This window comes from Geospiza fortis, unplaced genomic scaffold, assembly GCF_000277835.1.
Source record: "Geospiza fortis unplaced genomic scaffold, GeoFor_1.0 scaffold55, whole genome shotgun sequence".
Taxonomy (NCBI): Eukaryota; Metazoa; Chordata; class Aves; order Passeriformes; family Thraupidae; genus Geospiza; species Geospiza fortis.
The window spans coordinates 3,899,972-3,924,891 of NW_005054308.1; the positions used below are offsets into that span (position 1 = coordinate 3,899,972).

Consider the following 24,920-nt stretch of genomic DNA (forward strand, 5'->3'; position numbering starts at 1 on the left):
AAAAAAAAAAAAAAAAAAGAGTAAGACAGCAAAAAGCAGAAAACTTCTCTGAGTGCATCAATGTCAGCTGAAGAAATATTGGCTTTCTAACAAGAAAACATCAGTTCATCATTTCTTTTTTTTAATAACAGAATTTAATAAGTGCCAGATCCTGGTGGCTTTATGGGCTGTTAACACACGTAGATTATAATGAGCTGGAGAAAAACCCTGCAGAAAGAGGAGTTGGTTTTTTTTCTCCTGTAGCTTTGCTTTCACTGCGGAGCATCCCAGCGGCAGAGCTGTGGATTTCTTGTTCGTGAGCACAACCTGCTGGCTCCCACTGCAACCAGCAGCAAGAGACACGGCTCCATCCACCCCCCTTCTCCCCCATCCACTGCAGTTTGTGTTTGGGAGGGCTCTGGGCTGTGTTTTCCCCTCCTGAATGCACATGCCCACTGAAATCCCCGGTGACATCCACAGCTTATCCTAAAGCATGGAGAAAATATAGAGAAACTCCTCGCAGCTCCCTGCAGGTACAGGAGATTTGAACTTTTACAGTTAAAAGCCTAGGAAAAAACTCCTGAAAAAAAACAAACAGTGAACAATTTCTTCCTCTCAGAGCACCCGGTAGTTGGGGATCTTGGGGCTTACTGCAGGCTGGGCATCAACTGACGTTACCAGGCACAATTGTTCCACCACCTTAGGATGCTGTCTCTGAGCCAAAGCCAGTGCCTGGGGTCAGGGTGGATTTTGGCAGGCTCTGCAGCTGCATCCTTGCTGTGTTTGTCCCCAGGGGTCAGCTCTGAGCCAGCACAGCTTGGGTAAAGGTGTTCACAGGCAGCAGCTCATGCTGGTGGCTGTAACTCCAGTTGAGAAAGGGCTATTATTTTCTCTTATGCCTGCTGACACCCTCTTTTTCCTCTAATTTAAATTTTTATATTTTAAGTCGCACCTTTCCCTCCTCATCATTTTCACTGTAGGATGAGTGCAGAACATGAGCCCCATCCCTCACCCCTCCCAAAATTTTTTTTCAAAATATTTAAAGAAACCCAGCAGTAAAACTCAGAGTGCATGGACTTTAATTCACCCCAAAGGACAATGAGGCACAGGCAGGTGATGCACACCCCAGTCTCCATGCTACAGCTCAGCTGCCATGAGTGCAAAGTTCCTCCCTCATTCTCATTCCTCTCCTGCCTGCATTCACCTCTCCCACCTTGTTCTGCCCTGAAAGCAAAACCTGCCCTAAGTTTGTGGTTCAACTCTGTGATATCATCCCTCTGGGAATCCCTAAAGTTAGAGGGTTTTAGGTTTGTGGGAAAAAAGACAGGCCTCAGTTACGGCAGAATGATGAATATTGCTGCTGCATCTTGTTAGCTGTAGGAAGACGCGAGGAATAGAACAATAGACCTATGTCTAGTGTTTCAAAATAGCTTTCTAAGTTGCAAAAAGTTTCTAGAAGCAAGGTTCAATTTATGATTAGGGTTTTATGCATTATATTCCTATAAATGAACAAGGAAGCATTGTTTGAACGCAAGTTACGTGTGCTTATGTTGATTGGTTAGAATCACTGTCAATATTCTTTTGCTCTGTGTAATTGGTTAAGAAGAGTATTTGGCATGTTGTAACAATAATTTTCTTTGGCTTGCTGCCTGGATTGCGAACTGTCAGGATCTTTGCATAGACAAAACTATGTATTTGACAGATTCTGGAAAATGAACAGTTCCTGACGCATTCCTAAGCAGTCCCATCCCATTCGTGTTTGTATATACCTTGCCGGCACAATCCCTTCCATCCTGCCCTGGAGGACAGTGGCAGCAGTTTTACCCCTGCTGGTCCCTGCAGCCCCTGTGCCTGTGCTGGGCTCTGCCACCACAGCCATGTCCCCAAGGATTCCTGTCTCTGCAGGAGTGGTGACTCCTCGGGGCATCACCCCAAATGTGCCTCTGCTGCGATGCCTAGATGGCAGCAGGGACCAGCCAGGTGCTCCCAGGCACACAGCAAACACTGCAGGGTGTTTAATAAACACAAAAGTCTCCCTCTAGTCGTGTCCCTTCACTCTGCAGTGAACGCTGCTTTTGCTCAGGTCTCTGTTACTCCCTCCCTGCTGTACTTTGATCTCACTGAAGCTTTGCCTGAAAGCAAAGCTGGAGTGAGTTCTGCTCCCAGGTGTGCTTAGAGGCTGTCCCTCCAACAAGCCTGCTGGCCTCTGCTCTCCCAAAGGCTTGCCTGAGATCTGGGACAAAAATCAAAGTCCCTGAAGTATGGGCTCACTTGGCTGGCTGCAAATGGAGCTGGGAACACTCCTATTTCCAATTTCTGAATATGGTCTTCTGAGTATCTTGCTGAAGCCCTGTCTGTCTGTCCTGGCTGGCTGCAGGAATGACTGACAAAACCAGTCAGTGCTGCTTCTATACACATGAGCCCAACAAGCTTCTTTTTAGGATGAGCTGAATTCTTTAATTGTGTTTGGGAATCATGGTGAAGATTTGGCCCAAAGCATATTATTGTACAGAGAGCACTTTTGCATCAAACCAGCTTTTTAATTTCATGGAAGCTTTCATCTTCAAATGAAAACCTTGGAGTGAGTTCCTGCAATCCCCGCTGCAGCGCCTGCCATCAGAAGGGATGCTGGTACCAGGGCAGAGAGGCTGGGAGCCCTGCTCCAGGGAGAGAACACAGCACAGTGCAGGATGCTCTCAGCTGCAGGGCACAGGGACACCTTAGGATGGGTGCAGAACCCATGCCTCACCTCCCCAATTTTTTTTTCCTAAATATTTAAAGAAACTCAGCTATCAGCTTGTTTTCAGAAGCAACTTGCTATGAGTCTGTGCCACCCACCTGGATGTACAAGGGAACAATTTTCATCTCCTGCTCCCTCCCACATGGGCTGTGCTGTGCTGCCAAAGCTGTGCCCACCCTGGGGCAGCTGCTGGAGAAGAGCCTGGACTCAGGGCAGTGACTTCACACAGAAATTCATCTCCTCACCAGATCCCCCATGCTTCTGCTCTGTAAGCCTAATTAAAACCTTGCAGCACAATAATTAATCATTAGTAAGGGAATTAAATATTAGTCTGTATGATAGTAAACATTAGTTGTATATTGAGAGGATCATTAGCTGTTCATTAACTGTTTAATCCCCTTTGTCACACTGCAGGTTTGTGTTAAATGTCTGTCTCAAATGACCTGAAGAGAGTGTCCTTTTTACCTGCTGTAAAAGTCATCACACATTTCAGATCCAGTTTAGTTATTTTGCTCCTTTGGTTACAATCTCCCTTCCTGTTTGACTTTATTTAAATTCAACAATAGTAAAGACATATAATTGATACAGAGCCACTAAAATCTCCCAGGGATTGAAGGCGGTGACTTCTCAAAATTATATATGATCACTGAGGCATTCATTCTTTTTTTTTTTCCTGTTGCTCTTGTGCTGCTGGCATCAGGCATTGGCAGATCCTATCCCTCACTGAGGAGTATATGCCCTACAAGGATGCAGAACAGGGACTAAGAGAGGACAAAACTAATGAGCATATTTTCATTCCAATAAGATTCAGAACCACATCCCCATTTTTGTGCCCTTCCTTTCAGGTCATTAAGGCAAATCACTGAATTTCTCTGCATCTGCCTTCCTTCACTGGAAGCTAAGGCTGTTTCATTTCCCCTGTGCAATAAAAATGCATAAAACTCTTCCTTTCTCGATAAAAAGGTCAGTTCCTTAAGGCTGTAGCTTGTGCAGGCTGCTGTCCAGCACCAGGTGTGCTACCTGCAGGGTTCACAGCCCAGTCACAGCCAGGGTGAAAGGGGAATATTGGGACCTGCTGCCTGCAGCCTCAAACACTGCAGTGGTGAGAGATGTGTGGCCAAAGCAAGGGCAGAACTGTTTTTCAGGTCACAAGGGAAGTATTTATAGCGTCTGGATAGAGGAAACACCGACCCTGCCCACCTGAGCACAGCCTGCCAGCCCTCCTGTTGTTGTGGTTCCCTTCCCTGCCTGTGGGTTACTCAGGGAAGTAACTCAGGGTTACTCATCCTCAGCTGAGGATGAAATGCTCTGTTTGTCAGGCTCCTGGCAGGCAGCACAGGGGTTGGGTGGCAGGTGCAGGGCAGGTCCTGCCTCCTCCCAGGGCTGCAGCCAGACCTGGCCATGGTGCAGCAGAGATCTGCCCCCAGCTGCAGATGTGTTTGGAGCCCTGTCTGCACTGCTCAGCTCTCCTGCCTTTGTGCTGATGGACTGTGTCCTGGCTTGTCCTCTCTGAGTGATCATTCATTTCTTGTATCTTTTAATTAGGGCAATTTCTTTTGGCCTGCTGGAAATGCTTTCCTCATGTAGATTAATTAAAAATAAAGCCTAGCTCTGACAATTTAATATGAGCTCTGGTCAGGATGCAGGCAGCCTTTTAAGCCATTATTAATTACACCATTCATATTCTTCGTAATATTTACTTTTAAACCGTGTTTTTTGGGAACTGAGGAGAGTATTTGTTAGTCATCCTCTACAAAGTTACAGGCAGAATTAATCCAGCTGGAGAGCAAAGATGAGCATGAAGCATCCCATCTGCCCTGTGGCAGCACAGCCCATCCAGCCCTTGCTGCTGAAAGCAGGGGCAGGGTGCCAGGTGCCCCCAGGCAGCTCCTCTGTTCTGGGACCTGCCCCTCTGGGGTCCCTGCCTTAACACCAGGCACTTCAGCCCCATGAAATATCAACCCTGTTAATGCTTCCTGCTGGTTTTTTCCTCTCTGCTGGCAGCAGCTGACTGGTTTGGCCTTTGCAAGGTGTGAAACAACTGTCTAGAGACTTGGGCAGTCAATAAATCAATAGTGGCTTGTGGATGACTTTGTTCTGATCCTCCTCAGGGTGTCTGTTTCAGTTCCAGTTTGATTGGCCTGTGGTATTTGCAGAATTGTGACCATCTCTTGGAGAATATTCACCTTTGTGTGGAGGACTCCAGATTAGTTTCATTTTTATGGGACCTCTCTTATTTCCCATAAAAAGTTATAATTCTGTATCTACAAATAATTTGTGCAAAAAGTTCCATCCCTTCACAGTATGAATTTGTCCAAGGAATCCCAAGTCCTACACTACAAAGCCAAAGGTCAGAGGTGTTACAGACTGGAGGAAATCCAACTCAGCTGCTGTGACACTGCTCTGCCAGGAGGTCCCCTGATGATAGGAAATGGGACAGGGGACCCACATGTCTCAGGTCTCATCCAATCTGGCACTCACCTACCTTGATTTTTCCTCTTCAAACTCTCAAAGTTCTCTCAGGCTTCTCTTTCATTGAAGCTTCTTAATTTTAATTTCTTATAAACTGACCTTGGAGAATAAACTCTGCTTCTGCCAACAGCCCATTGATACACAGCGAGCAACTTTCTTGGGTGTGTTACTGGGACCAGATGAGAAAAGGGCTCTGATGTAGTCGGATTTTGCTTGTCATGAATATTTATATAACGTCTCTGCACTTTGATACTTTCAAGAATGTAAATGCAAAAGGTAGGAAGCAGATTTTTTTTTAATGATATTTTTAATATTTTAGTCTACTTTTGAAGTCCTAGAGAATATTGTGCTGTTTCTTGGCAGGTTCCTGAGTGAGAGCAGCGAGCTGATGGGCACAGCTGCACCGCCACCTGAGACCCAAAAATTCAACAAAGTTATCCACAGTATGGTGCTCTTTGTGCTGAGCAGAGCATGCTTTGACTGAAATATTTAGCAGTAGAAGAATATTCCTGTAGGTGTTGCTGTACTGTAGATCAGGCGCTTTGCTGAGCTGCATTGAAATATACAAAACATGAGTGCATCATAGCATTTCAACTAAACCTTTCTGCAGGACTTGCATTCAATATCATGAGAAATTTAAATTATGGTGGTCCCTGTAAGTTTTACCTAGAACAATTTTCCTTAACTCCCTAAAACACTAAATGGGAAGGGTGAAGGAATACTTTGATCAGGAGCCTGGGGTAGAGATGTAATCAGATTAAATTTTAAGATGGTGCTGTGACAACAGGGCTGGTTTTTTCAAATGGAAAAAAAGTTTTACACAGTGGCTGGAAAGGTGGGGAGAGGACAAGTAGCATTGCCATGAAATATATTCCTTCTACTTATGGAGAAAACTGGATATATATTGGAAATACTTGCTGTGGGAGACAGCCCAAAGTGCTGAGTAAATACCATTCCCTAGTTTTATTAATTTAAAATGTATTTTTGTTTAAGCATTGCATTTTGGCTCTTTCAGGCTTCGGAATGACTATGGTAAAATTGCTTTGTATAATAATTTCATTGTTCACAAATGGGAAAAAAGCAAAAAAAAAAAGGCCATGTAATAAGTAGTCAAAAGATCAAGCAAATATTTCACTCAATGTACAACAAAATATTATGAGGTAATTTTATTTTTTTCCATTTTTAGGTAAAAATATTACAGTATACAAGATAATTTTATTAAAGGTAAAAATACAGTATTTTTTTTCTCTAAACAGATCTACGTACAGTACACTTTTTTATTTTGTTTTCTTTCATTTTTGTACAAATATAACTATTATTCTAATAGGCTATATGTATTCTCATCTGGCACTTAAGAACTGATCACAGGTCACCTTCTGGCTCTGCTTGTTTGTCTCAGCTGAATCCTAGATGTCATGTTCATTTTATAGGTGTCTCATGTAAACAAACAGTCCAGTTCCATGGTTCCCAAGTAGTAAGGTGTGCTTTAAGTAGTTGAAATCATGTAGCCAACCATGAAAACCTAAGCCATTCATGTTTGCAGTTGTGTTGCACAGACTTACAACTTTCCTGTTGAAAAAGTGTGATCCTTCTATTACCACAGCCTTAGAACAGTTTGAATCCCTTTCTCATCCTCTGTAAGAGCCAAAAACATGACAACAATTTCTGCAATGATTTTTCCTTTATTTCCTTTTTTTTTTTTTGGTCAGAATGTTCAATTGAAACTTTTTGTACAAATTTCAAGGCTGGAAACTACTGGGCAATGTTCTTTGTGATTGATCTCTCCCTATGGCTTGCAGTTTGACCTCCGGAATCTGAAAGCTGAGCTCAGTTGCATCGCTGTCTCTGGATTAATGTTGTTCTTTGAACTGAATACATTAGCACAAGGTGTTTTATCTCTGGGTATTCCTGGGAAGTGAGTTTCACATCATTACGAATATTTCAGTCCGCTGTTGTCGGAGATGGGATCGACTAAAGATAAAAGAGAGGCTAAGTGCATACAAAGAGACCATATCCATCAGCAGACTAGCTAATACAGCTGGAAAAGGGGGACAGGAGTATTTGGCTGGAAATCCTTTCATCAGGTTAAAGGATAATTTACCCCACAAGCTTGGTTTCATTTTTCCAATGCTGTCAGTGTCTACTTCTCGTTCACTGCCTTGGTCACTTCAACAGATGATTTCTCATTAGCTTTTCATTAGCCACAGTGCTGATCAAAGTTATATTCAGGGTTGCCAAAGTTGTATTCAGGGTTCCCAATGTAAACATAAAAGGAGAGTACACACCCAAGAATAGGAATTTAAAAATTTTTGCAGGGAATATGCTTGGCACATTTTTCCTTCAGGCTTCACCCATTCCTGGTCAGTACAGACTCTGTTGGTGTTAATGAGCACAGTTACATTGTCTTCTCTGGAGTCGGGTGAATGAAGATCTGGCTTTTTTTGCCTTTAATTGGAGGTGCCTTCTCTATGGTGCATCTGTTTCTGATGTCGAGGGGCATAGATTTTTACCATTAAGTCACTTTTGTATCAGAAAAGATTTAACTGGTCACTCACCAAGTGCAGGAGAAACACAAAGTGCTCCTACCAACACTTGCTTGTCAGCAAAAGCTGAGTGTGCAGTACCCATCTTTCACATTTTCTGCCCTCCTTAGATGCTGGTTGAGAATGAACAATGTTTAGAAAACAAGTTGTCTTTCTCTGTATTCTCCATCAAATGTCCTTATTTAAGGTCTTCCCAAACTTGTCACTCAGCTGCTGTATTAGTTTTGCCAGCTCACTAGTAGCTTGGGACTTTTCCTCTAAGAGTTCATAGCGGAGACTGGAAATATCTTGTTTGATTTCTTTAAGTTCTCCTGAAAGAGGAAAATGTTCTTGTTAGCCATACTGAACCAAGTCAGCAATCCCTATGGTTCCAAGACCTGAGAGAGCAATAATTGCAGTGTGTTCAGTCAGGAATGTGTGTGGAGCTGCATTTGATCTCCCTGCATTACACATACAATATCTGTAGTTATAAGGAATAACCTGTACTTGCAGTAGTGGTACCAACAGCAACAGCAAATATGTGTGGAGAGTTCATGTTTCCTTCTCAAATTTGTTCTCTCTCCACAACCTGATCTCCACCTACATAGGGTATTTGCAGGAGGGTAGTTACGAGGTGTTAGAGGTTTTTTTCTATCTGCACACAAATCTCACATGCCACCACAGCAATATGAATCTGGATCCCATTCAAAACAGGGTCCTTGGGGCGGGCCTGGGCAGGGCAGTCAGAAAATGCTTTACCTGGACACCAAGGTAAGGCTGGGTGTTGGCAATACCCTGGTAGTTGTAAAGGAAGAAGAGCTAGAGCTACAGGGGTGAGCAGGGCTGGGTGAAGATCCTGTGAGATCTGTGTTCTGCTAAGGACAAGCAACGATCTGGAATTTCAAGGGCACAAGGGTGGCTCAGAGTCAGCACTGCTCACCTGAGTGTGAGCATGAGCAAGCTCTCTCTACAGAGCATCTTAACTAAGCTCAACCCTCCTACTGGCCAGATCAGCAGCAATAACAGCTCATGCCCCTTAGGTGGGTCAGTTATAAAATTCCACTTGCCTTCATTGACCTCATCATTTTCCCGGTCAACCTGAGCCTTCAGCACGTAGCGCTTGATCAGACGCTTCATTATCTTCTGGAAGGAGAACAGAAACACTGCTTCAGTGGGAGACTCTCCACATGCCAGACTTCTTATGAGCAATTCATCTGGTTTCACTAGGGATATTTTTTATTTTTTCCCTATTTATTTTACATTTTATATTGTGAACATTGCACTACAGTAGTTGATTTACAGCCACTCAATCACTCAGCACTTTGGGGTTCCTTGTGGGATGCATGTGAATGTAGAGCATGTCCCACAGACAGAAAGAAAACACAGATGATCCAATAAAAAGCTAAGGAAATGGGTTCCAGAGCCTTCTTTTAGCATGTTGCTGCCTAATAGTACTTTACAGGAAGAAATAAGTGGTAATTAATGATGTTAGCAAACTCACTCACAATGCAGCTGACCTGAGGTCCACAGAAAGACTCTGTTAGCCTTGTCATTGGGTGTTTAAGAGAAAATAAATTTAGAGAAGGACAGAGAAAATAGAGTCTGAACAAAGGTGGGCAACTTGGCTTAAGGGAGAAAAGTTTCTTATGGAAATGTGGATTTAAGAGACATATATGGTGAAAAATACAAAGCCATGTAAATTTACAAAATGGAAGATGATTGTTAGTAAGGAAGAGTAAGTATGGTTATGGATATGAGCTTGCAATGTGCTATTGTTCCAAGGTTGTCTAGGTTCCATTTATCTGGAAGGAAAGTAACTTTGGCAGTTTTGGGCTGCACTCTGGGGTACAGCTGATGGCCTTGTCTTCACTGTAGAAAAGACACCCCAGTGGGGAAAAAAATCTTATAATAAAAACTTATACAGAAAAAAGGAATAAAAATATATAAACATAAAAAGAAGTGCTCTCTCAGAGGCAGAGATTTACATACATCCTCTGCAAACACAAGAGAGCTCAGTGTCTTTGACTGACCAGATGTCCAGTGCTAAAGGAGAAACCTCTCCCAGCATGGACTCACTTCTTCACAGAGCAATCACATCTCTGCTTGGAACGCCTGAAAAATGCTACAAAGGGTGTGAAATTAAGAAAACAGTACACCTGCTCTTTTTTTCTGCCTAGCCAAATAAGGATTATAGCAGTGCAAAAGGCTTGTGAAGATCAAAGAAGGATCCAGTCATTTGTCTATGCCATGCAGCCATGGAATATGGGATGACTAAGACTGTCCTTTATGCCAGAGGCATCTGGCTAAGCAGGCGAGCCGCTAAGGCAGCAGAGATGAGGTACAGTGCACCTACGGTGTGCTGGAGATGGCCAAGGCAGTAGAATCCAGAGGGAGGTAGGGCTGTCACCTGAGAAAACATAAATGAAGTAATGTTTGGGGAAAGTAGGGAAATCCTGGAGCCAAAAATAAGTAATTTTTTCCAGAGCAGAAGTCACAGGAGATTTAGACTAAAACAAGGAGTCAGTACACAGGTTCTTATTACCTGGAAAAAAATGATACATAACCTCTCCTTACACCAGTTCCCATATTTTCTTTAATAAAGATACTGTTTTTCCTAGACTAATTTATTCCCAAATCATGGCAGCTGTATTGACTTGTTCCTCATGCTTTTCAAAATATTGCATGTTTAAATTCTGTATATTTTTGTTATCCCTCTAGAGCACTGTTCATATGTAGTCTTAAGCACACAGACTGCAGAGATTGCAGATACATCCCTCAATAAACACTGCTAAGCAAGAAGCAACTGCTTCAAAGGTTTTCCTAGTAGTAGAAGAAAAGCTTTCCAGACAGATTATCACACTGTTCCTTCTTCTTTATGTTTAGATAATCAAGACTATTACATTCTCCTTATATTATTGGGCATTATTATATTATTTGGGCAATTTCTTTCTGCAGCAACCAGAATGTTCTAAGGTAGTTTGAAGACAAACCTGGCATTATTAAAACAAAATAACAGGTACTTGTCTTTTTCTGTCTATTTTTCCAGGTCACCTTTGGCTTTTTCAATATTGGAAATAAAGGTCTAATTTACCACAAACACTGGGTGGTCTCATTGAGAAATAATAGCTACAGGAAGAGAACCAGTCCAAGAGAGGCTGACACATCACCTGTGGGTTTGAATGGATGGGGACATGTCAGAAGTGCTGAAATGCCACTTTGAGCAGGACACAATCTCTCATCCCTTTTCCTTTGATAGAATCAAGCCAGCTAACTCCAGATGCCAGAGTGAATGCATGCCATTTCTAACTTAGAATTTTAGATACCCCTCCAATTTTGGTAGAAAAGCATGAAAAATTTTTAAAACCAGTAGAAATTTCTTACTGGTCTGCTGAACAGCTTGGGAGCCCATTGTGCTGGAAGCTGTACCAACACAAGACAAACCACTTCTGGAATTGCCCTTGCACATTTTAGCCAATTTAACTCCTATTTTCCTCGTCTGTCTTTAATGTCAGTCCCTTCAGACACAACACTTGCCATCGAATTCCTTTCCACTTTATGCTAAAAAAGAAGGCAAAAATCCTGCGGGGCACATTTTGTATTGCCCTGGGACACGTTTGCACAAGAAATAACACATCTGCTGGCACCACGCTGGAGCTGGACAGACAGCTGTGGTACCCTGTGCCACCTCTGCAGCCACAGGGGGGGTTCTGAACCGTAGCACATTGCAGGGTTAGCTGGGCAGGACGAGCCAGAGGAAGCACATGCAGATGTTAATGCAGCAGCTGGAGAGGTGGGGGATGAAATGTTGTCAATGCAAGATGAGAGGAGTAAAGGTTGGGTGATGTGTATTGAGTTAAACACCCTCGAGAGGCATTATTTAGCATGACAAATGCTAACACCATGCGTGTTTCCATGGGGTACAGGCTGCCTTTGTTTCCAAAACACCCCAGCCCAGCCCTGAGCCAGTGCCCAGCCTGGCACATGCCAGGACAGCATCGGCTGGACAAGGCAAAGGTGATTCCTGCAGGTAGGAGCTGGGCACTGGCAGAGCTCTCCCCTGGCTCCTGCGTTCATGCTCTGATTACCTGGTATCTCGTGGGCTTGGTGTAAGCGTTCTTCCCGGAAAAACTCTCTGTGTTTTGAATGCTAGAGTGAAAACGAACTTTCTGAAATTATAAAACATCATGACATGATTAAATCAATGATAGCTTCTCATACTCAGACAGCCCCAAACCAAGCTGAAAAACAGTGGGAAATGGTTCTATGTACAGTAGAGTAAAAGCCAGAACGTTCAGGCCAAAAAAAGGAAATTTTTGGAAGACAGAAAAAACCAAAAATTACACAAATTAATGGAAAAATCTGTATTCTGAATTATCTAGACAGAAATGGTATTCACACACAAGTTTTAGACAACAAGGCGTGAGGAGGCACAAAATACTTTTATCTTAATGAGGCTGATGCTTATCAATTCAGAACACAAGATAACTACTTGTATTTGGAAAGAACAAGATTGCGGGACAAAACCAAATTCTGAAACATAATTGATTTTCACGGGTCCTTTTAAAACAGCAGTACCCTTTGCTATTTCTTTCTGGTCAAGAAAAAGATGCATTTTTTAAACAGATGATTTTATTTTTACCAGAGGCATGACAGCTCTAGAAACTCCCAAGGAGACTTTTATGGACACTACACACAATATTTCTTGGAGGTTTCTTTGACTGTAATCCACCTCTGAGGTTTTTGGTCCTATACTAACAAAAAAAAAATAACTTATTCAGAGGAATAAATATCATAGACTTCTGCACCTATATGCAATTGTATGTAGAGGGGAGGCCCTGGATAAGGGCTTTTCTTCCATGGTTGAAACAGAGATCCTGATTTTTTTTTCTTTCAAATCAGGATGTTTATAATGATTAGGTTGAAAGTCTGAAGTAATAATGTAATCTTTAAAAAATTTCTTTCTTACTCATCAGGTGTATCATGAGTTTACAGAGACTCTTAAAGATGATACATGAACAAAATCAATAGGCAAGCAAGAAATGACTGATATTCTTAATTGTTTATGCTAAAGCCATGGAAAATATGAATTTTGCATGAGTTCCATGAAAAAGGGCAAGCCATACACTTTCCCTCATCAGGCTTAGGGAAGCAGAGGCTTAGAGAAAATTTTATTACTTTGTTTTAGGCTTTGAAGCAGAAATTAAATTTCAAACAAAGCGAGCTTAGTGCAGTCTGATTCAAATAACATTTAAAAAGCATTTTAAAATCATTATTTGAGGTAGTTGAAGGAAAAACACTTCTTTCATTTTGAGAATCCACTGTTCTAGTGGTTCTTCCAGTAATCAATAGCAGTGTTAAATGCATTTGTAGACATGCTTGTCTATCTCAGCAATGCTCCCCATGTTGATAGTTAAATTATTTGATAATACAGAGTAAACCCCATGGGCAGACTTCTCCCTTCAATTTAGGTGCTGGCAGAGAGTGGGTGAGCACCAGACCTGAGCAGTTCTCTCAAACTCCTGGGAGGATGATCCTCTTTGGAGGCTATGGGCTTTGCCTGGAGCTGGGAGGCTCACCATGAGCTGGAGGGCTCACCATGAGCTGGGGAGCTCACCATGAGCTGGATGGCTCACCATGAGCTGGAGGGTTCACCATGACCTGGAGGGCTCACCAGGAGCTGGATGGTTCACCAGGACATGGATGGTTCACTATGACCTGGATGGTTCACTATGACCTGGATGGTTAACCATGAGCTGGAGGGCTCTGTTTGCTCCTCCAAGAGATCCAGGCAGGCCTTAAAGCAGCCTGCATGTCCCAAAGGCAAATTCTGCAAAGCCACCTCCAACTTCCCTTCTCCTCAGTCTTCCTTCCAAGGTTACAGCTGAGGGTGGCCTGCACACATCTCAGCTGGAGAGTGCTGCCCTGTTGTCCCCTCCCTGGGCAGTGTCACACAGCTCAGCTGGGAGAGCCTGGAACGATGGCCCTGAGCCAGACAAGTTGTGAACCTCTTTGTGCCTCTGCTTCTGCCCCTCTCTCTGACCTTGCTTATTTGGCCTTGGAGTGCCTGCTTTTACAAAAGTTAAAAAGGTGCCTTCTTTTACAAAGACTGCCCTTTCCCTGGTGCAATGAGGCCACTCCTTTGGGAGGACCCTCTGCTTGCAATGTGATAGAGCAATGTGCACTGGTCCCTGTGTACCATCCAGCCCTCTCCAGAAGCTCCCTGGCATGAATCCTTTCCACAAAGAAGCTGAAAAGTAGAAGTAAAACATACCCGTTTTTTGGAGTTCAGCATCCCCATCTCAAGGTCATTTTCACAGTTTTTGGCCTTAGATTTGCAGAGTTTTATGAGGCACATTTTTATTCTCAGTATGAGATAATAAAATGATTTAGGGCTTGGCACTAGATTAAAAGGAGCAGGTAAAGTCCTTCCTTCATCAAAGTAGGATAGCCAGAGCTTGGCACGTGCAAACTTCCACTCCACATCTGCGTCCTCCTTGGGAAGGGAAGAAGGAAAAACAAATCAACACCCAAATTAGTAAATAGGAAGGAATTTAGCTCTGACCAGGACAAACATACAGGTAGGAGTTAACTACAACCAAATTCTGCCTCCCAGAACAAGGCCCCTGCACAAAACATGTATTTGTAGGTTTCTCTGTGGTAATTTCAAAACAAGGAAAATTTAAACAAAATGATGCATAAAGCATAGAGCATATGTGTGTTCCAAATATTAGACTATTTTCTTGTATATCAAAGGGGTTGTCTCAGTAACAATCTGGTTTTTTGCTCTGCTGACAAATGAATGTGTCAGAACATAGAGACATGGAAAGCAGAAATTTTTTTTTATGAGCACAACAACAGCAAAGACTGTCTGTGATGAACTGCAATGCTCTGTGCCATCTGTTACCACTGCTCTGGCCAGGAATTCCCTTTGGGAGGCTCAGACACTGCTGGATGAGCATTCTTCTATCATCAGCTGATTTCCTCTTGGGTCCTGTCTGTATTCACCACCATGAATCCCTAAACCCCTCAATTCTCCTACTGTTCACCTCCTGCCACTGATGAAGGTAGAGAAAAACTCCATCATTCAGTGTCTCTGAATGTCCTTTATGAATTGTCAAAGTGGGCCAGGATCACTTCCAATAACAAGGGCAAGGTTAGCAAATATTTTATGGAGGAAATCGTTCACTTGGCATTTATACAGGAGGATGATCAGGGCCATGTACCAGGAGCATTTATCAGACACTGTGTTCATTGTGCTTTACATGGAGGGCAGAAGCAGCAGCAGAGGTGTGGATCTGCCAGCTCCCTGTACTCGTGTACATCTGGAATTGTGTGTTCTGCTGGAATTCATACCCTCTGATTACCCTGAACCTCTGGAACCTGCTCAGGAAATGCCATGACACCACGGAGATGAATTCTGCCACAGCTACAGCAGTGTGTCTTCACCAGAGCAGCAGCATTCCCTTCTGCCATTTGCTGTTCTCACGGTTTAGGGTTGCACCTCACAGAATCCTTAAGGTGAATTACAGAACAAACCACCAGTGAACAGTTCTAATGCCCTTCTGTTAAGCAGTTAGAGGTACTACTGATGGGAGTAGTTCTGTTCTATGGCTAGCAAAAGGATTTCTTTCCATAAATCCAAATTTTGTCAGGAAGCACCAATACTTGAGGCATAAACAGAGCAAAACCAGAAGCAGCAAAGAGAGATGTTAAATGGAAGGCAGGCAAATATGGTCTTGTCACTCCAGCTAATAGCAAACCATCTGCTCACTGACCATAATGGAATTTAATTCCTCAGTAATGTCCATCCCAGGACATCATTGACATTGCTCTGGTCAGACAAACACTTTGGCAATAGGGACTTCCTCTGCAGTCAGTCACCACTCCTGGGGATACTGGAAGATGTGCAGATGTGACACTTGGGGACATGGTTCGGTGGTGGCCTTAGCCATTTGGATGAATGCTTATAGGTTTTTTCCAACCTATTTGACTCAGATTCTAGAGCTCTCTTTAATCTTCACAGAGACTCGCAGAGAGCTCTCGAAATCTCACTCTAGTGAGTACTGAAATGAATTACTAGGAGAATAACTAGTTTTTCTTCAGTTAGGAGGATCTGGGCCAAACATTCACACTTGTTTTGCTTGCTGATAGTTACAAGCAACCTTTAACAAAATTTTGAAACTTTCCATGCAATCAAGAAGGATGACAAACCATTTTGCCAAGAAAATGGCTTTCACAAAGTTTAAACTGGAAAGTTAATATAGGCCATCTATTCAGATATTTTCAGAGATCTTTTTTCTTCAAGAGCATCTCTGTCTATGACAATAAACTGGAAAATGCAGTAAGAGGCTGAGACCTCTTCTGAAGTAAAACTTGTTTCAGGTGAATAGAATTCAAGGAATTGCTTCATCCTGTGTGATTAGAAACCTTTGGAGAAATGACTCTGCTTTCTGCAGTCCTGAAAGGTTCTGGGGCAGAGAGCATGTGTAAGGTCTCTCTGACATTTAGACTCAGTTACAGCATGCACAGGATAGAGTTATATTTGTACTACAGTTCATGGATGAATCAGACATTACAGTGAGAAAATATTTTCAGCCCTGGCCTTTTTCAATGTCAGGTTTTGAGGGGAGATTAGGACAAGTAATTACTACAAATCTAACTGCAGAAGTTTGACATTTAACAAATCAGAAGTAAAAGGTGACTCAACATTAACATTATCCAAATAATGTATTTTTTTCTGCCTTTATTTAGATTAGCAGAGATTTGTTTATGTCTAAAGCATTTAGCAAATCCACTCTGCTGATAGACACACTACTGAACAGGGCTGGGTAAGCCCTGCAAGTGCCTTTCTGCAGAAACCTATTAATATTCCTTGAGGGCTCTGTTTATATGCTTTAAAAGATGGATTTTGTACATGTCCATGAAGTCATGTTTTGCAGACCCTAAAGACTCTTCAAAACATTGTATCAAGTTTTATGCCTGGTAATTGGACAATGTGGAATTTCTAAACATTTTCATGAATGCACATGAGTTTCATATCTACGTGGGCTGGAGTGTTTAAGCAGTAGAGAACAGGGCAAAAAATCAGAAGAAATATTACTCTGTCATAAGCAAACAATGCAGCTAAGGCAGCACACATGGATAAATTATCATAACCAACAAAAGGAATAAAAAATATCACAAACCACTTTCATTAAATACATGTTAAGGAAATTTGGTTTACTCACAGAGGGTCATTAAAAACAAGGAAGCTGAAATAGTTATAGAAATGATTAATTGTGTATTATTAATTCAATCATAATTTGGGGACAGACTCAGCCTTAACTGTTATACCACATATAATGTTTTCAGGATTCTAACCTTGGATATAAACTACAGCCTCCTTGGGTTTTTAGCATTTTCATTATCAGTAATAATTAAGTTTGTGTTTGTAATCTGATTTATCTTACCTCAATTTCCTGATAGGAGTTGTTGATCATGGCTATTAGCATATTAAGCAGCACAACCACCATAGTCACGTTATATACTCCATAGAGTACATATCCAATATTCTCAATGAATTTATGGTCATACTTGAGCACCACAGATATCACTTCAGATAAGCCAAATATTGACCAGAATAAGGTTTTAAAACTTTCTTCTACCCTAAAAAGAAAACAAACAATCTCTTAATAGAGTTGACACTGGGTTAGCCAGGCCACATGCTAATAATAAAAGCAGCAATCCACAAATATAAATATATCTTGGCACAGTCATTGCCACCCATTATCCATCACCCAGGGATGTGCCAAATCACATTTCCTGATTTGATAAAGAAATATGATTTCTGATTAATTCTACAAAGTTACAGTGTGCCCTGATTTGCTCCATCTGTTCTTATCAGGTGCATTACACTTGGATTTTGTGTCCCTAATAGGGATTGCAAATCCATGGGCAACTTGCAGTTTGAAACTTTTTATGTAGGGCTTTTGCTTCTACTCACTCATTCACTCTTTTTTCATCCCAAGAAGATAGACCAGGTCTGACCTCCTTCTCTGCAGTTTCCAGGGCAGAAGAGAAGCATGTCTTTTACCCAGGAGAAAGGATTGAAAAGTTCTGCATTGTGGCATTCATATAAAGAACACAGAGTGCAAATATAGTCAGACCATAGTTTGATTTTCTTCCCATCCTGCTTTGGGACTCCAAACGTGTCAGACACCCAAGCATTCATAGGAAGAAATTGGATTTAAGGAGTGGTAGAAGATGTTGCAGAGAGGCATTTTGATTTGATTATTATCCTTGCTTGAAAGTAGAAAGGAGCAAGAGTAAAATTAAAAGGCTGAAAGATAGGAAAAAGGGGAATAAGCCAATGACAAAGAGAAGTGGGGCTGGAAAGAATGAAGCTGGACTAACAGGTCAGAAGGAGAATCTGATCTGAGTTGGGGCTGTAACAGGGGAGGGGAGCAGTAACAGCTGAGAAGAACAGAAGGAGGAGGAGGAGAAGGGATGCTGGCACATTTTGAAAGCATTTTGCCTAATATTTAACTTAGAAGGCATTTTGCCTTTGCTGAGCAATCCTTAGTTAACAGTTAATTGCCTCCTTTCTCCTCCTACCTGCCAGCACCTTCAAATGAAACAATGCCATAAAAAATTACTTTGATGAAATTTTTCTTACTAGGGTAGCATCTTAGTAATCCTGCTAAATCTGTTTATAAAAACAGCTTATAGACACAAACCATGGCATATTCAACAGGAAAAATAAACATTACATCAATTCCAGCGTCAATTACATCATTCATAAAAGCAAGAGAAATTAATTTCAACCCTTTGAAAGGCTGGTGCAGATTCCTGGACAGCTCCTTTCTGCTGCAGCAAACTGGTTTTTAATTCTCATCATAATTTGTGGTACTCCACGGCTCATTTACAAGTAGTAGTAAAACTGCAGTAAACAGTATAATATTTACTCTTTATATTGTTTCCTGGGAAGTGACTTTGAGTGATGTTTCAAATAAGTGTTGCACAATTTCACAGATAACCAGAGTCACGGATGCCCCACTCCCCGACCCTGTTGCTCTGCAGGGCTGCAGAGACACCCTTGGGGGATGTGTGACCAAGCTGCACTTTTCCACCTGCTTTTCCTCTCCTGTGACACCCTGCTCTGTTCTCCTGCCCTCTCTGCAGCAGAGCTGACCTGGCATTCATGTGTCAGGCTCCCTGCACTGTGCAGTGGCAATCTGGCCCCTGCTCCTTCAATAGATGTTGTACTTTCCAGTCCAGGAAGAGATATTGCAGCAATGATCTTTGGCATTGAAACCCACCACCGAGGTGATTTCCCAAACTAATAAAAACCATAACTCCAGCCTTGAGCCCAGCTGCACCCTGCTATTAACTTTCCTTTTTAATTTAGAAAGGTTCCCTCAGTTTTCCACCCTGCTGGCAGATTTTAATACAATGTGTCAGCTCTGCTCCTTTTCTGCAGCTTGAGCATTGACCTCTATACTCGAGCAGTGCCAGATTCTCCTTGAAAAGTAAATTGAGAGCTGTGAGCAGCCTTACCACCCTGAGCCCCGGAGGTAAGGATGGGGTGCCAGGTTCCTCTGTCATGTCCATAAACCTGATTTCCAGTGTCAGGTAAGGGACCAGTGCCCGTGGTGGTGGGGCTGGGCGGCTGCTGGAGAGGCTGACCTAACCTGTAGCACCAAAATGATGTTTAGCAGTGCCCCCAGGCAGATGCAGGTCTCTCTGTCAGAGGAAATGGTTTGAGACCTTGTACCAGTCCATCCCTACCCTTTACAAAGGCTGCATGACTCTTTCCTTCTCCCTTTTAGATTATTGCCAGCTTGCACGAGATTTGGCACAGGTTGCAGGGAACATCGGTTGGGTTTTTTGTTTTTCTTTTTTTTTCAAGAACATCTCACTAAAACATGAGAGGAGGACGTTGGGAGCCAAGTTCCCAAAGACTCCAAGATGCCAAGGTGTCTCCTTGTTGCCAGCTAAGCAATTTACCCCCTTCCTGCAAGGTCAGCAGGTGTTTTATCCTTCTCAAAGGCAAACAAATGAAGGGATTAGGAAGTCAGGAGTCCTGCCCAGACTGACAGCTCCTGGCAGCAGTGGGGTCTGGCAGTGACAGATTGGCAGATGCTCCCTGTGGAGGTGCCTATGCAGCAATCACCCTCTTTACTGTCAGTTCTACCTCTTTACTGTGGTAGAACTGACTGCACTGGGGAGACCACAGAGATTGTTTGTTTGTTTGTTCCATTACACTTATTTCAGTAAAATTTAAAGATTTTGCACTGAGGAAGGTGATGCTTCCTGACAGACCATAACCAGTTATTTATTTGCAGATTTTCCTCACTTTTGTATACAGCAATGTGCTTTTCGTCAAAAAGGATCATGGCAAGGCTCTCATATCAGTCTTGTGCCCTCCTCTTTAAGAAACCTTAAGGCATCCTTTCAGATTTATCTCCTTAAGTGAATTGGAGAACTAACTCTGCCAAAAAAGCAACACAGTCAATGCAATCTACAAAACTATCACATTCTCACAAAACAAAACAAGTAGAAAAAAGCCTCCAAGCCTCGAAGTAGCTTTGGCACTGAACAGTGAGTCACATTCCCCTTTGGGGAGAGTGAGGCAGAAAACCTTGCCTTGTAGCCTTCAGCCTGATTTCTGATGCAGAGAGCAAGATGAACACAATCAGCCTTGCCTCCGCTTCGATTTGTTTGCATAGCATGTTCTTAATTACAGGCTGTTTCAAGAGCTGTGTGCTGTACACAGCATCTGATAAACAGATAAACATAGCTGGTGTGGTGGCAACTGCTGGGGAAATGATCTGCTCTTCAGCATTGAAGAACTTCCAAAAAATTTTAAAAGTGTATTTAGTTAAATAATTTCTATATTTAACTAATGTGGAGTAAAGACAACTGCATCCTTATTTCCTTTGCTTCCAGAACATCAAAAGGGAAGAAATGACAGAAACTGTATATAATAACTCAAATCAGAGGCCACTAGGGTGCTATGTGCTTGCTCTGTAGATGAACAGAGAAGAAATTGAGCACACAATTTCAAAGTACAGTAGAAAGGGAGGGCGAAAGTTAAACCAAATATTCACTAACTTATCATTAGAACTAAGCAAGCAATTCCCTCAGTGTACACTCTTTTTTCTGCTTACATACTGCCCTGGGAAGGTGTGCTTTTTTAAAATGTGTAATTTGAAGTATTTTGTCTAAGGCTTCCCACTGAGGCAATCCAGGGAGCTGCCAGTGCTGTTTGGAACTGCCCACAGTCAATTATGGGCACAAATCCACTGGGTCTTTTTCTGTCACAACTGTCTAAGTGACCTCTGAGAATCAGAGTTAAATATTCACATTTCTGACTGCAGAACTCGCTGTAAAATTTCACCTATCCTCATCAGAATTCACCAACATGCTCCCAGGAGATGCCTTCTGTGATGCTGCTGCAGTCACAGAAGGGTTATGAGGCCACCAAAGTAAGCATGACCCCTTTGTGCCCCAGGGATTTTTCAGGGAATGAAACAAAGATAATAGGTTGTAATACCTGTAAAGCTGTAATAAAAGCTGTAATACCCAAGCTCTAATACTGAAATCTTCCTCCTTTCCATGAGTAAGCTGATGGCAGCAGGAGACCACCACCTTCAGCAAGGCCAAGAAGCAGCCACCCAAAATAAAGCAGCTGCTACAACTGGTGTCTGCCCATCTGCCAAAACAACCTTGCAATTAGCTTATTAAAATTGTTTGAGGCTGTCTACCTCAGGGCTTCTAGTTTGTTGCATGGAATGTCTAAGAAGGATTTTTGGAATGAATGTAAATCTGTTCTCTTTGTTTCACATGATGAAAGGGCTCATTTTCACTGATCGTCATTTGCCACCTCCTGTGTGTTTAAATTATCAGAAGAAAGTAGGTATTTTTAAAGGCTCTTCCAAATTCTTGAAAGGAAAATTTATGCTCTTGGAAGATTTGCTTTACAAGAACATGAAGTCCCCCCAGGATAAGTAGTCAGCAGGCTGAAGTTAAGGAGGATCTCTCCAAATATCCCTTGGGCATTTAAAGCAATCTTTACTCCAGTGAGCAGTCATCATTTAAGTGAATATTTGATCATTATTTCAATCAAAAGACAGTAGCTACTGGAAGATGCACTTAGATAATGAGTGCTAATAAGAGAGCTACTGTGCTGAATTGCACCAGTGACTGGAATTTGTCAGTGCTGCTCTCCAGGGATGTGCCTGGGGGATGCCACAAGTGAGGGCTGCTGTGCCACCAGGCAGCCAGGGATGGTACAGCCTTGATTCTCATTAAATCTTGTGCTTCAAGGGCATCTTCTTCTTTTCAAATCTGAAGCAAGTCACATCCCACACACTCAGTTCTCTTCTCCCTAACTACTGAGCACAGATAGATGTAAATGCATCTGGTCTCACAAATCCTTCCATTAAAATGCACCCTGAGGCTCCAGGAGAGGTCTAGAACGCAAATTTGGCTCAACAGGGGAAAGTAAACATTGTGTTACAGGTTACATGTGGCACAAGAGGGTGGTGAGGTAAAACTGTGAGGCAACAGCAACTTGCAGGACAGAAATGATGCTGGAAAGGTAATTTCTGCAAGAGGAGTGATGAGCTTAGCCCCAGGCTCACTGTGTAACACGTTCCAGGACTGACACATCAAATGCAGCATCAAATGTCTGCTGTGCACACAGTAACCACTGTGGGCTCAGGCACTATGGCTTGGGAGTTGTTTCCTGGAACTCAGCTCACAGCAAGGGGAAAACATCTTACCAAGACAGGTATGTGGGAAGGAAAAACCTCCCCTGTGTCCCTAAGGCAAGTCAAGTTGAATTTCTGAGACACAAAACAGACTGTCCCAGTGCTCTGCTGGTGCCACACTGCAGTGAGAGAGGAGGCTTTTCCCTGGATGCTTGGGACACATCTCTCATGCTCAGCAGGACTGTCACCTGTTCTGAAAATTCCTTCAGGACCTCAACTGTCCCCTACAGGACTGGGACTTGTGTTGCTGGGTCCTGGAGAATCCAGGCTGCATTTTGCCCTGCCACCAAAGGGCTGTAAGTTCAACAGCAGCCTCACCCTGAACCTCATTCCATTGGCATTTGCCAACCTCCTTCTCTTCCCAACATCCCTGACAAGGTGAAGGAGGGACGCCCAGCACAGGCAGCTCCGCAGGGCTGGGAGTGCTGGCAGGGGAGCGTGGCCCAGGCAGAGCCACTGTGGAGAGGAGCCTGGTGTGATGCTCTGTGCCGCTCTCACGTGGCTTCTGCTGGTGAGCTCCCAGCCAGGACTTGAACCCCACATCACAGGCACCCTGCGTGGTTTGCTCTGTTTTGAGCACATGGCCAGCAGCTGGCTCTGCAGAAGGGCACCCAGTAATCACAGCTGCACTGAGATGATGTCCTAAAACAGACCACGCAATTATAGAATATTCTGAGTTGGAAGGGACCCCCAAGGACCATTGAGTCTAACTCTTAAATGAATGGCTCCTATGGAATTGAATCCACAATGCTGGCTCTTGGAGAAGCAAAGGTCTTCCTGATTTTACATACATTTCATCTCACAGGTTTAAGAACATTAATATTAGGCTTAACTTCTCCACTGCTTTTCTTGACACATTGAACTGAACATCTCACAAAATATTTCCCTGATCTGCTATTTTGATTTCCAGAAATAACCGGATCTGAACTGCTCCTCTCCTTACACTCAGGCCTAGAGCTGGCTGCCAGGGCTGCAGGCTGTGGTGAGACATAAACTTCAAGGAATTTAGAGATTTTAGAGGAGCTAAGGTTTTAGTTAGAGATGAGCTTTATTGGAGTTAATTAAAATAAATGGGTAGGCCCTGATGAAGTTAAGAGTTAGTAGTTAACTAATAATTGATTGCTTGTCAACACAATGTTTGGTTAGCTGGGTTTATAATGAAGAATATAGAAACTGATCAATAGCTTTTATGAACAAAAGACAATTGTAGGCCTCCTCTGTTCTGAAACCAATTGAAGACAGGGAATGGGAGTTCTACCAAGGGTTCGTTTGTCATATTTGCATTGAAAAGGTAACAAGGTCAGAACGAGGAAGACTTCATTTACTTCCTCATTTTGGGACCCCTCCCTATGAAAGGGACCACTGACCCATTTCAAGGAACAAACTATGCATGCTTAACAGCTTTTGAACTAATTGCCATATGAAATGGCGAGTGGGATCTACCAAAGTTATGAATATGTATTTGTATTTTGGGTATTCAATACTTGTGTAGATAAAAGGACTCTGTAATCATCTGTAAATCACAGTGTGTATTTGGGAGCTATCCCACAATAAACACGCACTTTCTAACTTTAAACTGTTAGAGAGACTTTGTCCGTCACAGTTGGATAACGGTACTAGATCAATATCCATATTTTTTTAATAAATCGGTGGTACAAGTTTCCCTGTCAAAACCTGGGTGTGATTTCCCCCCAGAGCTGCAGCAGGAAGCCCCTGAGCAGAGGGCCAGGGGGGCCAGCCCTGCAGAGCAGCCTCACCCCACGGGTACTCACGTTGTAAACGCGGGGTTGTACTTTGCACCAAGGTAGTAAGAGTAAAGGTTGAACATCCCAATCATGAAGGCTAGGAACACCATGATGAAGATGACCATGAACTTGAAGATATCCTTCACAGTCCTGCCCAGAGAGATCTGCAGGGGGCCGAAGCTTTCGTTGGCTGGAAGAATGTAAGCAATGCGGGAGAAGCTGAGTACCACAGCTATGGCATACAGGCCTTCTGAAATGATCTGGGGATCCGAGGGGAGCCACTTGTTCCTGGCTAAAACAATACATGTACACTGGGTGTTAGTAACAAAAAGGGTTAGGTGGAAGCTGCTATGATAAATGACCCTTTTCCAGACTCAGTCTTGCATTTGGGTGGGAGTTAAAGAGAAAAAAAATACAAACCAAATTTGGGTTAATTGTACACTGGACCACAACATGTTGTACAAATATGGTGAATTAGTTGTATTTTTCACATGGTAAAGGCAGGAAATTACCAAGTCACTGGGATTTACTGAAGCCACACAGTGAAAAAAAACCAGCATGGCTTTAAACAAACTTGATATTTTCTGTTTTCTAGTTGAATATTAACTGTGCTGTGCTTTCTCCATTTGAAGCTCTCGAGATGGAGAACCAAAACCACAACACAGTGGAGTACAGCTGTAGATTTGGATACAGGGCTCTGTGTCAGTAA

The 24,920-nt window shown here is 42.7% G+C and overlaps 1 protein-coding gene across 2 annotated transcripts in view; it reads right to left on the reverse strand.

The window, feature by feature from the left end:
* Window positions 1-6,461: 6,461 nt before the first annotated feature.
* TRPC7 (transient receptor potential cation channel subfamily C member 7) overlaps window positions 6,462-24,920 on the reverse strand; it is a 66,033-nt gene continuing 47,574 nt past the window's right edge. Inside the window, exons 6-11 of one of the 2 annotated variants that reach the window (XM_031055255.1) lie at window positions 24,239-24,503; window positions 17,163-17,358; window positions 13,985-14,206; window positions 11,799-11,879; window positions 8,781-8,856; window positions 6,462-8,045 (exon numbers count right to left, since the gene is read on the reverse strand). In XM_031055255.1, coding sequence (XP_030911115.1) covers window positions 7,903-8,045; window positions 8,781-8,856; window positions 11,799-11,879; window positions 13,985-14,206; window positions 17,163-17,358; window positions 24,239-24,503 — 983 coding nt within the window. In that variant the 3' untranslated portion in view covers window positions 6,462-7,902. The remainder of the gene's footprint in view (window positions 8,046-8,780; window positions 8,857-11,798; window positions 11,880-13,984; window positions 14,207-17,162; window positions 17,359-24,238; window positions 24,504-24,920) is intronic. The other variant, XM_031055256.1, reaches the window with a different exon arrangement.